This window comes from Cladophialophora immunda (genome assembly GCF_000835495.1).
Source record: "Cladophialophora immunda strain CBS 83496 unplaced genomic scaffold supercont1.2, whole genome shotgun sequence".
In the NCBI taxonomy this organism is placed as follows: domain Eukaryota; kingdom Fungi; phylum Ascomycota; class Eurotiomycetes; order Chaetothyriales; family Herpotrichiellaceae; genus Cladophialophora; species Cladophialophora immunda.
In genome coordinates, this window is record NW_015622542.1 from 3,937,506 (window position 1) to 3,950,955 (window position 13,450).

The 13,450-nt window shown below is 53.8% G+C and overlaps 5 protein-coding genes across 5 annotated transcripts; 1 reads left to right on the top strand and 4 right to left on the bottom strand.

Moving 5' to 3' along the window:
- Window positions 1–256: 256 nt before the first annotated feature.
- On the bottom strand, window positions 257–2,981 carry PV07_03655 (acetyl-CoA hydrolase). The gene is made up of 8 exons (XM_016390397.1): window positions 2,599–2,981; window positions 2,351–2,439; window positions 1,870–2,248; window positions 1,725–1,808; window positions 1,405–1,668; window positions 1,198–1,347; window positions 807–1,136; window positions 257–745 (listed from the first exon to the last, which is right to left on the bottom strand). The coding sequence occupies exons 1-8, from the start codon at window positions 2,650–2,652 to the stop codon at window positions 518–520; spliced, it is 1,578 nt and encodes a 525-aa protein (XP_016252299.1). The 5' UTR covers window positions 2,653–2,981; the 3' UTR covers window positions 257–517.
- A 785-nt stretch (window positions 2,982–3,766) lies between these two features.
- Window positions 3,767–5,554, bottom strand: PV07_03656 (uncharacterized protein; the record flags this gene model as incomplete). The annotated part of the gene is made up of 1 exon (XM_016390398.1): window positions 3,767–5,554. The coding sequence occupies one exon, from the start codon at window positions 5,552–5,554 to the stop codon at window positions 3,767–3,769; it is 1,788 nt and encodes a 595-aa protein (XP_016252300.1).
- A 1,465-nt stretch (window positions 5,555–7,019) lies between these two features.
- Window positions 7,020–9,283, bottom strand: PV07_03657 (uncharacterized protein). Its single transcript, XM_016390399.1, has 5 exons — window positions 8,920–9,283; window positions 8,750–8,865; window positions 8,485–8,683; window positions 7,657–8,431; window positions 7,020–7,583 (listed from the first exon to the last, which is right to left on the bottom strand). Exons 1-5 carry the CDS (start codon window positions 9,053–9,055, stop codon window positions 7,214–7,216), a joined length of 1,596 nt encoding a protein of 531 aa, XP_016252301.1. The 5' UTR covers window positions 9,056–9,283; the 3' UTR covers window positions 7,020–7,213.
- A 198-nt stretch (window positions 9,284–9,481) lies between these two features.
- On the top strand, window positions 9,482–11,092 carry PV07_03658 (uncharacterized protein). The gene is made up of 5 exons (XM_016390400.1): window positions 9,482–9,700; window positions 9,753–10,080; window positions 10,142–10,260; window positions 10,328–10,622; window positions 10,691–11,092. Exons 1-5 carry the CDS (start codon window positions 9,536–9,538, stop codon window positions 10,972–10,974), a joined length of 1,191 nt encoding a protein of 396 aa, XP_016252302.1. The 5' UTR covers window positions 9,482–9,535; the 3' UTR covers window positions 10,975–11,092.
- On the bottom strand, window positions 10,748–12,930 carry PV07_03659 (uncharacterized protein; the record flags this gene model as incomplete). The annotated part of the gene is made up of 3 exons (XM_016390401.1): window positions 10,748–12,575; window positions 12,635–12,762; window positions 12,826–12,930. 3 exons carry the CDS (start codon window positions 12,928–12,930, stop codon window positions 11,030–11,032), a joined length of 1,779 nt encoding a protein of 592 aa, XP_016252303.1. The 3' UTR covers window positions 10,748–11,029.
- Between the last annotated feature and the right edge of the window lie 520 nt (window positions 12,931–13,450).

Here is a 13,450-nt window from a genome sequence, read left to right on the forward strand (position 1 = left end):
GTCTCAGGGAAGGCCTCTACGGCAATGCCTTTTCCACCCCGCTCAATACCCCGTGTGAGGAGTATCCAAAGGAATTCTCCCTATACGCGAAGTAAGCGTCTCGGCTGGATTAGTCAATATCCTATGCCGCCTCTCGTTACGTCAGAACCAATCAGCATCTGGCGGGCATGATCTTACGCTGGTGTCAAATGGCGCCTCGAGTCTTCTCTGGACCTTCTCGGAGTGGTCTTGTAGGCCACATGCTGACAAGAGTGGATGAAGTGTACAAATCCCGATTACGGTGTTGAAGCTGCAAGAAGCAACGGTGCTTATCCAAGTGGGAACCCTCGTTTATGAAAGGACTCCGATTATAACTCCCTTGGGATATGGGTCTTGATACAAACGTCCAGATCCTCTCGCCTTCTCAACCATTGCCACGAATAACTGACATCTCGGTCAAATCTCCCAATCCGCCCCTGGAAGTCTGAACGGGCATCTCTTCTCACGCCCTAGCGGTGGACTTGCTGTTTGCAGTTATCTATTTCCAGCCACTGATTTTCATGGTTCCGTTCTCCACCAGATTTTTATGCATATCAAAAGCATTGAATAGCAGGTGCGGCTCGTGGCCCATACCCTTCTTCAAGCACTCATACTCAGCTCTGTCGAAGTAATCCTGAAGGATGGGTCGGTAGTCGGGATGGGCACACTGCTTGATAATCTCGCGCGCCCTTTCGCGAGGACACATTCCTCGCACGTCTGCAAGGCCCTATTTTCACCATCCAATTAGCTTACAAGCCTGACAGACTATAATTGGGGAAAACACTCACGATTTCAGTCACAACAACGTCTAGGTCGTGCTCGGTCTGGTCGACGTGCGTGCACATTGGCACGATGCAGCTCACACCGGTAGGATCCGTCTTGGAAGGTCGTGTACTGGGTGTATGCATGATGGAATACTTGGATGAACGGAGGAAGTCCGCGGAACCACCCAAACCGTTAAGCATCCGCGAGCCCAACACGCAGGTACTGTTGGCATGAGCATAGATATCGACTTCGACTGGTGTGTTCATGCCGATGACACCGAGCCGCCGGATGATTTCAGGTGAGTTGGACACTTGCTGAGATCGAAGGATGAGTTTGGAGTGATAGTTCTCCCACTGTTTACATGACCTTAGCCCTAGTGTGCAAAAGGTGAATCTTGACATGTGTGACACTTACGCCATCATAAAAGCGTTGAAACCCTCCAGGAGAGAAACGAATGGAAGTGGCAGTGGCAAAGTCCAAGTTACCGCTGTCGAAGAGGTCGAGGAAGGAATCCTGCAACACTTCGGTCCAAACTTTCAGGTTCTTGAAGTTGGCTCCTCCTTTCTGAAGAAGAGGTCAGCAGATCCGAACTCAAAAGCTCTCTTTCTGTGACGTGCTTACAGCCAGACCGCCGATAACAGCGTTTGCAATGTTACCAATGCCGGATTGCAGAGGCAGCAGGTTCGTGGGCAACCGGCCATGTTTGACCTCGTGTTCCAAGAATTCGATCAGGTTGCGAGCAATGGCCTGGGACGTATCGTCCTCAGGAGCATTTTCGGTTGTTTGGTCGGGATAATCGGACTCGACGATCGCTACCACGCGCTCTGGGTCGACAGGGATATGCGGTGTCCCAATGCGGTCCTCTGGAGCCATGATCAGGTATGGCTGTGACGAGGCTGGTCAGTTAAGAAGATCTGGGGCGAAGGGAGCTACAAACGTACCTTTCTTCGCGGAGGGAGGTCTGTCATTGTGATATCGTGTAGACCCTCGAAGCTGGGGACGGAGGTATTGAGTTCGATGATGATCTGATGAGGCGGTCAGCCATTTCAGGGCTGGTCCGACTCTGGTGATTATCTGTGATCCTACCTTGTCCGCCATCTGAATGATCTCCGGAGACGCTCCCACACTGGCACCAGGAATAATGCCGCCATCTTCGGTGATGGCAGAGGCTTCAACGATGGCAACATCCAGGCGATTGTTGGCCTTGTGCTTGGTGTAGAAGCCGTACATCAAGTCGACGGGGAACATGCTGAGATGCTTGTCGAAGAATTTGATGTTGCCGTTGTTGATGCCCTTGGCGATCTCCTTGCCGACTTGATGCGGGGCCCGGCGTTCGATCATGTTCAGTCGAGCCCATCGGTTCTCGGTCTCTGCTCCAGACGAGGCACCCACAAACAGGTTGTATTTGAGCTTGCCTTGGAGACCATTCTTCTCGACGTAATCGGCGAGAGCGGTTGGCACCTTTCTGTTTTACCGGCCAAAGAGAATTTGCGTAAGCACCAGGCTACTAGGTGGGTGGAGATCGAGGGATAAAGATGAGTTGGATGGTGTGACGAGAAAAACGTACTTGGGATATCCCACACCTGTAAAGCCTGACCAGCCGATATATGAGCCGTGAGGGAATAGGTCAATGAGATCTTCAGCCTTGGCCAATTTCTGTCCTCATACCATTAGCCATATTCATTCACGCAACCAGGTCGAATGAGGCCGAAGCCAACGACATATAGGCAGTGCAAAAGAGCTTCGAGAAGAGCTTCTATAAAGCTATATTTGGAAGCTCCGGCCCAGGGTAGCAGCACTGAGTGGTGTACGCACATTGAGGTAGCTCGCCCTTCTGCATCTGCTCTTGAAGAGCGCTGAGGCGGCCATGGTGGAGCAAAAGGAGGACCCAAGGGGGGGCTGGGAATCAGACCAAGCAAGGGAAGTATACAAGACGAACACACAAATAAAGAGGAAAAGAAGAAGAAAAAAAGGACAATCGAGGAATAAACTGGAGACTGGAGACTCGAAACCCGGGGGGAGCTGAAAAGGAGATGGAGGGGAGATTCTTTCAAGGCAATAAGAAGGAAGAGCGAGAGAGAGGCGAGCTTCCAAGATCCCCCTGTGAGGTCGGGAGCTGGCTGGTCTCGTCTATCTTCGCGGGATTTTTGTAGCAAGGGCGACAGCGAACAAACGACAGCAACAACAACAATCTCGTGAGGTCGAAAGGCAAGGTCTGGAGCTTCACAAGCTCGCCGCGCCCGGGAGGAAGCCCTGTGGGTTTCGTCATTGGGTGCTTTGGCCTGGTTGCTCCCCGCCGTCGGACTCGTCCGGATATGAGAGCGGGATGCGCTTTTGGGCCTGTTTCTGTTCTGTAACCAGCCATCGACTGAGCCAGTCAGGGGCCGTGAAAGGGGGAAGAAACTCTGCTTAGCAGCCAACAGACACGGGTTGTCATTCGCGCGGTTTCGTCGTCTTTACAGAAGTCATTGCTGACACGGGCGCCGCAGATCTGCTCGCAGCGAGCAGCCAGAGAGGGCGCATTACAGCCACGTTCACCGGGAAATACACATACGGACACGACTCGATCAATCGCACCACATGATCTCAATTCGAACATGCTCCCCCGAACCATCTCCGCGTCTCTCTCCCACTCTTGCGACTGGCTGCTCAACCAACCTCTCGAACAAGTCAGATTAGCCCTGCCCTCCTGGCGCCGCCCTACTCCTCCCCACCACTTTACAAGTACACGATTTCCTTCATAGACCCCGAGATTCCCTCCGATCGGTGATGGCGTCGCCCCTTTCGTCCTTGTCCAACAAATTTGAGGAGTCGGGAAAAAGAAAAGAACAACAAAACAATATTCCATTGATCCGTCAGTGGCGGTCGTTGAGCAAGATTTGGCCTACTCAACAAACACCTCCCATCCTGTGACACAAAGACTCTCCACCTGTTCCGGGTAGCTGAGACCTTCCCAAAATGGGTTACTCTTGTCGACTTGCCCTCATTTGAAGAAGAGAGGCTCGGGGAGATGCTCGTATGCGATGTCTTCCCATGGATCGTCTGGGTCGGCACCCTCCACAGGTCCCATACACGCCCTGTCAAACACCTTCTCGCCCACGTTGATTCCCCCAGGCACCACTCGGATCAGCCTGACCTGGGGACAATCTGACGAAGACTTCATTCTCTTTTCCAAATCCATGAAATATGCGCAACATCCCTCGTGTGAGAGCGCGACCAAGTTGTCGGGCAGGTCCTTCTGCGGCCTCGACCCGGCGAAAATTTGCACCGAATTCTGCAGCCGCACGGCGTCAGGGGCGTTCCACACGTTGCCATACACGAGTTTGAAATGCATCGTCCAGTGCAAGCCACGAGCCTCCATTCTCCGGGCCACCTGACTTTGATAGAAGCTGTAGATGCCCGATCTGGTGGGGTACAGATGAGCCGACACCGCCATCCGAGCAAGAGCCAGACCCAGCGAAATCACCGTCTCAACCAAGACCGCCAGACAGTACCCGTGGTCGGGCGGAAGACCCTCCTTGTCCTTTTCCACCTCGTCCTTGGACGTGCAAATGCCGCAGTGGCAGGCCTTCCTGATCTTGGTCAGGTTGTCCACGTACGAGGCTGAGGCATCTTCGTGAGACAGCTTCAACGAACGCTCCATGCGACCCTGGAATCTGCGCAGTTCGGGAAGCCAGTTTGTGATGGTTTCGATGAGACCGGCGCCGTACGACGCGGTATTGCTCTGGTTTTGCACCGACACCAGTTGCCCGTGCTCCTCGTGTCCTTTGCCATGTGCCAAACCCTCAAACATCCGTGCCGCGCTGCCGATCATTGTCCCGAAGGCTTTGGACTGGTCATGGTCGAGATGATGGAAGCTCTTGCCAAACACTCGCGGAAGCAGTGACTGCCACGCAACCCGACCTCCAAACCTCGTGGTATGGAGAGTCGCCGAGTAGGTCCGGTCGATCAGAGACAATTCTTCGACGGCAGGTCCCGTGGGCTTCCATGGGTCGAAGGATGCTTTAATGCCGGCTTCCGGTACGAACACCAGCGTGAGCTGGGGCTCTTGATCTGGGTGAGTAGCGCGCAGCTCTTTCCCGTCCTTCTGATAGACGACTATCCGCAGATCGCACAGCCATTCAGCGATTGCCGCAAACCACGATATGATGCCGCTGCCTATGAGCGTGACATGCTTCGCTTCTCCCTTTGTGACGCGCATCAGCGCCTGCAGCGCCTGGGCGATCATGCTCGGTGGGAAGATGGTGTCGATGCTCTTGACCTGCGACACGGGATAGACGATGGGATAGGGGTCGATTTGAAGATAGTCCTCGACCAGCAGTCCAAAATCCGACGTAGCGAATATGCCGTTGCATCCGTGAAGCGCGGCCTGCCATTGACTGAAATGGGGTGTCATATCCTCGGGGCCTGCCGCCGCATTGGCCATGGCCATCAGGACTCTGGCGCCGTAAGGTTCATGGAAGCTCTCTCCCAACGCGATCATCATGGCAAGATGCTCATAGGAGCCCTCGTGGACGGCCTGGTCACGAATGACATTCGACAGACCCCAGCCGAAGGACAGTTTCTCGCCCGGTGCGACGGTCACATGGACCGGGAGATTGCTGAGCGCATTGTTGATGTTTCTCTGGCCCTGGACCGAGATGTTCAGGTCTCGGAAGAGCCTGTAAGCAACGTAGCGGGTGTAGGGGTCGACTCGAGATCCCGTAAATTTGCGCAGCGTGGCTGAAGGGATCGAGATGGTCTGGGGCACATCTTTGTCGATGATGGGCATTTTGAACCCGGGTTCGCTGTCCTTTTCGAGACGATGTTGGAGGGGGCGTTTCACGCTTACAATCTCACGGTTTCTTTGCCCGCGAAGGTGCAGAGGTTGAGGAATAGATATAGATAGGAAAGCAGGCTTCTGGAGGGGCAGCCCGAAGATTGCGGTAGCACCAAAGTCTTGTTCCTTCCCCCCCCCCCCTCTCGCCTGACCCTGTGATACGAATAGATCCAGCCCAGATGAGGGATACGGCAGAGTGACTCAGCAATCCAAAGGCTCGCCTCAGATGCGGTCCTATTGGTTCCTCGATAGCTTGTCGCGAACCCGAGGTGCGGGGTGTGGCATGATCAAGCTGAGGATTAGGTGGGCTTTTGCAGACGACGAGACATGGGGGATACTCATCGCCTATATTACGATCTATTCGAAGGGACAGAAGCTGCTTTTGTACGAGCAGGGTAGTCACTCGAAGTCAACCGCTTTAAAACAAATACCTCCAGCCTCTCTCCTTTCTCCTCCCCCCTGCCCAAGCCACATCTCTTCTCTTCATTGAGAAGATGCATTCAGGGGCGATTTTGGACCGAAATGGAATACAATCTCGGTCGCTCGCACTGAAGCATGCCAACATCAAAAGACGATGCAGACTCCCCTGCCAAATGATAAAGGGGGGTACCATGGAGGAAGGAAAAACTGGTTCATGCTTCGACGCACTGGCCTGTTCTCCTTCTAACGGTTGACGGGCCAAGTATTTTGAGAAAACACTGCCCGTCCGAGCTGAGCGCCGTGCTTGAATGCCCCTGTGTTGTCCAGGGAGGCAGCCCATCATCCCTCGCGAGCTGCAATGGACCAAGACTCTGCCCTCGGTTCATTTGGCAGCAGAGCCTTCACACGTTCCCGGACTCTTCTCTGAACGGAGCAACACCGCGGACCTAGGGCAGTGAGGGTGGCCCAGAAAGACGCTGCCAGTCAGGAGAGCGGCGAGAATCCCGCCAACCCCCCCCCAAAGGCAGGTATGTCAGTCCTCCCTCGAGGTAGCTGAGCCCGCGTATGCGGATCACGAGCGTGGAGAGCGACGACAGAGAGGGCCGGTCCTATTCCTGAGGACCGTTGCGCAGAACGTGCCGCTCGTTCCAGCAAGTGGGATCCAACGAGGGAACCCGCAATTTTGGTGTCACAAGAGGCTTTCAAGACTCAACGGCCTTCTGTGGGTGATGGACCGGAGCATACTGTCACTCGTCTGAAGTTGTTCGGGATCTCTTTGGCTTGGGAGAATTTGTTGGAGTTTGAGATCCGTGTAATGAGCGTCTTCCTGTCTAGGACGCCCGAGCGTTTGCCGTCCTAGCCAGTGTGTAGTAGCTACGGGGTTTCATAGTGAGAGCTGGATACCTAGCAATTGGCAAGACATTTCTCAGTTGGCGACCTGAATGCTACCCGAGACAGGGACCTTTTCTCTTTGTTGCCCTGCAAATCGCGTTGAAGAGGCGGCTGAGCAGACTGATCCAGGGAGACGCTATGTAGTTTGGAAGACGACGAGATCTTGACTATGTACTTCTAGCCACCTGAAAGGGATCCCTCGTGCAATTGAAGTCAATTTTATTGCCGACCGAGTACCAACTTATACTGGAAGAGCGGAAGAGTTGGCTTGATTCGATGGGCTTCATCAAGACCATTCTCCTAGACAGCGCCCGCATCGTCAACAGTTGCACTTTTCTGCTCCACCATCTCCGCCGTCACATGGACAGACTGGCACTGGTAGTGTCTCCATTTCCGCATCGGCAAGTTGAGCGCGTACATTTCGTCCACTTCGACCACCGTGCGGGCCGCCGTCTCGGGGATGTAAAAGTACGCCCAGATGACGGTGATCAAGACGCAGCCGGCGAAGATGAAGGCGGCCTTGGCACCAAGGTTCGCGGCGTCGGCCGAGGTGAGCTGGGGAACGGCGAAGGTCGTGATCACGGCCGTCACGTACGACCAGAACATGGACCACGCCACCGTGGGCTCGCGAAGGGCGGGCGTGGCGATTTCGGTGGGGAGGACAAAGGCCCTGGACGCAGGTGAGTTAGCATGGACACTGGAAGAGTACCGACAGTGCAGCTTTTGAGGTGGAGTGGGCTTACAGGGACTGGAAAGACACGGCATTCGCAAAGGCGAAGATGATGAAGACCGAGGCAAGACCCAGCCTCTGGCCATTCGTCTTCAGCCCGCCGGCGGCCAGACTGCCAGCGGCGACGTCGAGGGCGAAGAGGACCGAGAAGCCAACAAGTGCCACAGGTCGGCGCCCAGCTTTGTCCACCAAGGTAGGCCCGATGATGGTCCCCAGAAATTGCAGGCAGGTGATGATGATGGTCATCTGGAACGGATTCCCAACACCGCTCTGCACGAGGATGACGGTCGAGTAGGTGCCGATCAAGATTTGCCCGCCTACTTGGCTTGAGCTGAGGAGAGCTCCCGCGGTGAGGGTGCGCTTGATGTTGGCTCGATTCAAGATGTCCCAGAACCTGGTTTGCTTTCGCATTTCGGCTTCTTCGGCAAGAGACACTCGGTAAATTGATATTTCCGCATCGACAATTTCTGCCTTGTTGTTGCGGATGACCATAAGCACGCGTCGTGCCTCCTCCACCTTGCCGTGCTGGACATACCAGAGGGGTGATTCGGGGCAGAGCATCGTCAGAAGGCCAAAGGTCACCGGACAGGCTGCTTGTACCGCCAAAGGAATTTTGTACTGCCGCTCGTCGTTGATCTTCTCGCTCGCCCACACGATGGTGGTCGCAAGGATCGCTATTGCGCCCACTCCAGCTATGCAAAAGCCAACTGCTCTGCCACGCACGTGGGCAGGGACAAGTTCCGCAAGGTAAAGCGGAGCAGTGGTTGTCAGAATACTAATTCCAAGGTCTGAAACATCAGTTGGTACATTTTCGTAGCGTGGCAGTGATATTGACACTCACAGTTCCAAAATCTTCCCACCGTCATACCACCGATATTGGGGGCAAATAGCTGCAAGAATGATCCAGGAGTACAAAGCAAGAAGTAAGCCGCAATGAACGTCTTCTTCCGCCCGAAGTATTTCATCGCGGGCGATGCAATAAACGTTCCCATAGCCGCGCCCACGAGGGGAACAGTGACAAGCACATCGAGATTTCGTGCCTAGAGTTAGCGCGTCCACGTTAGTCCAATGTCAATGCTTGAGAATGACCGCGAGCCACCACCTACTGTGAAGGCCATTCCAGGACCTTGATATCTCTGGATGAACAAGGGCAAAGACAAAAGAGGGGCGACAAAATTGTTGTCATAACCATAGAGACCCATCGAAAGGCCAACGATGACCACTAGACATGCGATGTCAGATAGATTCTCCAGCCTGATGCAGGATCTATACTCACTATAGACGACAACCCTCCAATTCAACCATCCGGTGGGATGATGGATATTGCGATCAACTGCGACCGCGTCCTGGGAGACTTCGGCGACATGCTCCTGGTGAAGAGTGGCCTCGTTTTTGGCCGTGAACAAACCCATGGCTTCGATAACAAGAGTGATCGGTGGTGCAGAACATAGAAGAACTGTTCGAGTATTCAGGCGGATAGCCGTATGTTATATAGCGTGATCTCCACTTGCCCTCGGTCAGGGGTGGCCAAAGTCTCGAGGATCGGACACGATGATCCACTCACTCCCCATGGGGAATTCCATGGCGGGTAAGAGAGAGAGAGAAAGTCCTAATGGGGCAGACGGTCTGTAGCAATGCCCTATAGACGCCGGGTGCGAAGCAGCTCGAAAACTGGATCCCAGCCTTGCAAAATCCCAAGCGCTGACAAATGTACGCCTCACTAAGCCACTTGGAGAATTGGTCCAGAAATGGAATTCCCCAAACGTATCAAAATGGTCCATCCATTTGACCTGCCGAGGATCAGCTCTCTGGACCGCCCACTGCAATCATGGGAATGAAAAGCACTGGCTGTTTCCCGCTGGGCCGGTTCCCTCACCAGAGCCGATCAAAACATGGCCACAGTTTCAGTTACCGGGACAGCTGATGTCCAGCCGGCATCTACCCTCCATGGGCAGGATGTCCCGGCGTCACCAGATCTGGAGCTGCTCTGCAGAATGCAGGGCATGAATCCTAATCCGACGAACAAACTTCAAACCCCAGACTTCAATTTCTTACAGGTGGGTGGCCACGTGAATATAAACAAGGAGAGCAATACTGACTAGAGATTAGGAACTGGCAAAGCTGCCCGCCGATTTCACGGCAATACCAGGAGGCACCGATGTCCAGGCCATGCGCCGCTGGATCGACAATGTTTTCTTGAAAGGACCTCTCGCCGAACATAGAGCGAGATGCGACATTCAACGTCGACGACCTGAAGCCAAGATCGACATAAGCGATGTCTCCGTGCAGTGTTCAGATGGGAGCCAGGACACATTCGTCATACGGGTGTATGAGCCCCAGCTTGCAGAGGAGACTTCAAAGCAGCAGCAGCTGAGACCTGCAATACTTATGCTCCACGGTGGCGGTTGGATCCACGGGAAGCCTTGTGGCGACGACAGTGAGTAGTGGCCATGTACACAGTTTGTGCCATCCACACCCGATATTGACTGCAATGACAGCCATATCGACACTGTTCGCGTCGGAGCTCGGCGCTGTCATTCTGGGCGTCGATTATCGGCTTGCCCCCGAACACCCATTTCCAGCCTCTCTACACGATTGCACCGAGGCAATTGCATGGGTATGTCCTCCACTTGCCACTTGTCCCGAAGCAAAGGTTGTTTGAAGGCTAATGGATATTTCCCAAGGCAATTCGAAACACTGAGAAATACCATATCGATATCTCGCGCATAGCACTATGGGGTGCTTCGGCAGGCGGAAACCTTGCAGCAGCTGTTGGTATCAAACACACCAAGGAGCGTCCAGTGACGGGATATCCCAGTCTGCGGCTGGTGAGCCTCGTGGTCCCTGTGACTGCACACCCAAAGGCACAAGATGCATTCAACAAGCAACGGCGGCTTGAAAGGAGCAGCCTCGAGGAAGCAGTTGCAGACGTGCCATCCGCTCCGGAGCTGGTGGTCAAGGAATTCGAGAAATTATACGGTATGTTGTTCATGTATCACAGGCCATTGTCAACGACACGACAACCTTACTGACCGTCCCATTCCAAGACCTCTATATCGGCGACTCAACCGACATAGACGATCCTTTGGTATCTCCTCTGATGGCCAGAGACATCGCACACCATCCCAAGACCCACATCACAGTCGCCGCTTGCGATTATCTGATGCCTCAGGGTTTGGCATATGCGCAGCTTCTTCGCTCATTTGGCACACACGTCACTGAAGAGATCCTCCCTGGTGTTCCCCATGGCTTCACCTTTCCAATGAATGCCGCTGTGACGAAGAGGTGGCTTGAGAATCAGAGAGACATCTTCATGGCAGCATTGAGCTGAGAAGACCCTGACTCGAGGTAGAATAGATTGCAGTTCAAGTTTTAATTTGGTCCATTTAAGAGAGATCGATAAATCGATCGATGGGGTCTGGCGAATTGTAATCATAAGTCTGTCCAATATCTTCCTGCGTCGAAGATTTCCAGAAATCGCTGTTGGTCTCAAAGACGGCACCGCTCATAGGCTCATCCTGCATCGCCGTTTGTGCCTGAGGCATCAGCCTCTGATACTCGCAGTGCGGCAGTGCACTTATCGATAAAGGAACTGTCGAGATCAAAGGCATGACCACTTCTGCAAGTTGTGGTGCAAAGATTTTCTCATGATCTTCCTTGATGACAGCGCCCGCGAGGCCACCGAGGATGTATTGACACTGGCCTCTTCCTGCGAGCATGTAGATATTCTGCGCAAGGCCAGATAATTTCCCGAGGCCCACGATTCGTAGTTCACCTTCACCAAGTAAGCAAATCCAAGACATGGCTGCAAGACCTAGGAATTCGACTGATTTCCGTAATGTCGGCGAGACCCCGAGGCCTTCTCTGAGACTAGCGACAAGTTTTGTAGAAAGCTGCCATTGTCGCGTAACAACCACGTCGGCAGCTTGTATGCGGGAGTACCGATGGCGTCGAAAAACGGCGCCGAACAGCGTTGCCATGTCAGCCTCAGACTCGATATCTATTTCCTCGAATGCATCTGCATTCTCGGCCAGATGTATCTCAGTGAGGCGCCTCAATAAATGCAGAGCAACTCTGTCGGATTCATCAATAGCACCGAGGGCATGTGACGCCATCGTCGGCACGCCGGGAATCTTCCGAGGCCTGCGAGCTCGTCGCCGTCTGCCCTTATTTGCATATATCGCCAGAGTTGCTGCCTCTGTGTTGAAGAGGACCTGCTCAATCTGTATCTTTCTGCGCCGCTCTTCTTCGTCGGAAGGCTCCACCACTTCCAGGAGAGAGAGCGCTTCATCCAAGTACAAGAATGCACGGTTGTGCCTTTCGAGGACGTTATAGGCAGTGAACAGAAACAAAGAGATTACTACAGCGTCGAGCGTCGCTGGGTCGGCAAAGTCGTAATCCAAGCGTGACCTCTCAACCTGGATAATGAGCTCTGAAAGGTGTTCCTTGTTTCCTGGAGCCATGCGGAACTGGCTCGCTGCGTTCACCGCTTGAATAGCCAAGAGTAGCGTGCGGAATTCAGGGATGGCGCGCCATGCTGGCTCGATGATCAGACGTGTGGCGAGGCTGGCGTATGACAGGACGGGAAACACAACATACATTGTGTCAAAAAATTCGTCGATGGCGCTCCAGATTTCGTCACCCCTAGACAGTTCGTCATCTTGGAGCATCACATCTGCAACTAAGCACTGATTGTTGTCGGCTGGAACCGTATCGAGATCACAGCCCTGTAATTCAGATGGGAGGTTCTGGCCATCAGCTTCAAATCTTTCGCAGTCTGCGTCAGGTGGAATGCCATAGGGTGGACAGCCCAACTCTGGCTCCGCAAGATCTCTACTCGTTCCTGCGGGCGAGAGTCCTAGCTCTTGAGAGGATGGAGAATTCAAATCAAGGAGAGTCCCAGAATACGGATGAATGGTCTCGCGAGCGTGTCTGCATGGCGACGGTCAGAGGCACAAACGTTACGGATGATCATTCGCTTTCACGCTTACCCCTTCCGCCGTCGACCACGTTTCACAGGCTTCTCGTCGTAAGTGCATTTCAAGCCCGCATGGAGACACTGCCTGCAAGATTCTGCGGCCTGCGACGAAGAACTCGCTATCCATTTCGCATTTCCACACTAGGTGTGTTCTTCAGCGTTGATTTTTCCAGTGTAGAGATGCACCAAGGACTTAGGACTTACTCTGACTTTCAGTCTACGACATGTATCGCAAGCTCTCGCCGCAGTCGGTGTAAGGGAAGGACTTGAGGGCGAAGGAGATTCGTAGCTGGAGAAGGTGGTGAACATCGGGAGGTTTGAACAAAACGTGAGATGTCCAAAGGATCAAGAGCAAGGATACTTACTCTCTGCGGGCACCCGAGGTTCTCATGGAGGCTGGTTAAAAGCGGCGGCGCAGCCAAATCCCTGCGAACCAACGGCCAAAGTGCTGACGAACAGGCCGGCATATACCGAAGGCCGAGTTAAATTTCCAGGCTGCTGAGGCCTAGGGAACCTAGCGAGCCTCAACTTCCCAGCTTGCTAGGTAGTTAAATACTCCGTACTGGATAATCTACCAGCTTCACGAATGCATGCTGCAGGAGAAAACCACGCTCAAGGGTCACAGTTGCAACTAAAACTCCACTGCCATTGAAGATGCAGTCGAAAGATGCTACAATAGGACACATGTATCTCGATAAGGGAGGACATCGCTGTAGCTGTCCCCGTCAGGACGCCCAATGCCCGGCGTGGTAGGCGCATTCTTGGGGTAGTGAGACCCCCTTTGCCGTCGTAGCCACGGCATCGCGTGGGAGCCAAATTCCGGATCTAG

What these genes read in the sequence shown, in the direction of transcription:
- PV07_03655 (XM_016390397.1), bottom strand. Translation starts at nt 2,652, where the DNA reads ATGGCCGCCTCAGCGCTCTTCAAGAGCAGATGCAGAAGGGCGAGCTAC. An exon ending in GAAGGGCGAGCTACCTCAAT is followed by an intron (nt 2,440 to 2,598) that starts GTGCGTACACCA and finishes GTATGAGGACAG; the next exon opens with AAATTGGCCAAGGCTGAAGA. An exon ending in TTCAACGCTTTTATGATGGC is followed by an intron (nt 1,137 to 1,197) that starts GTAAGTGTCACA and finishes TCATGTAAACAG; the next exon opens with TGGGAGAACTATCACTCCAA.
- PV07_03657 (XM_016390399.1), bottom strand. Translation starts at nt 9,055, where the DNA reads ATGGGTTTGTTCACGGCCAAAAACGAGGCCACTCTTCACCAGGAGCAT. An exon ending in GTCCTGGAATGGCCTTCACA is followed by an intron (nt 8,684 to 8,749) that starts GTAGGTGGTGGC and finishes CGCTAACTCTAG; the next exon opens with GCACGAAATCTCGATGTGCT. An exon ending in GGTGGGAAGATTTTGGAACT is followed by an intron (nt 8,432 to 8,484) that starts GTGAGTGTCAAT and finishes CTGATGTTTCAG; the next exon opens with ACCTTGGAATTAGTATTCTG.
- PV07_03658 (XM_016390400.1), top strand. Translation starts at nt 9,536, where the DNA reads ATGGCCACAGTTTCAGTTACCGGGACAGCTGATGTCCAGCCGGCATCT. An exon ending in CAGACTTCAATTTCTTACAG is followed by an intron (nt 9,701 to 9,752) that starts GTGGGTGGCCAC and finishes ACTAGAGATTAG; the next exon opens with GAACTGGCAAAGCTGCCCGC. An exon ending in GGAATTCGAGAAATTATACG is followed by an intron (nt 10,623 to 10,690) that starts GTATGTTGTTCA and finishes TCCCATTCCAAG; the next exon opens with ACCTCTATATCGGCGACTCA.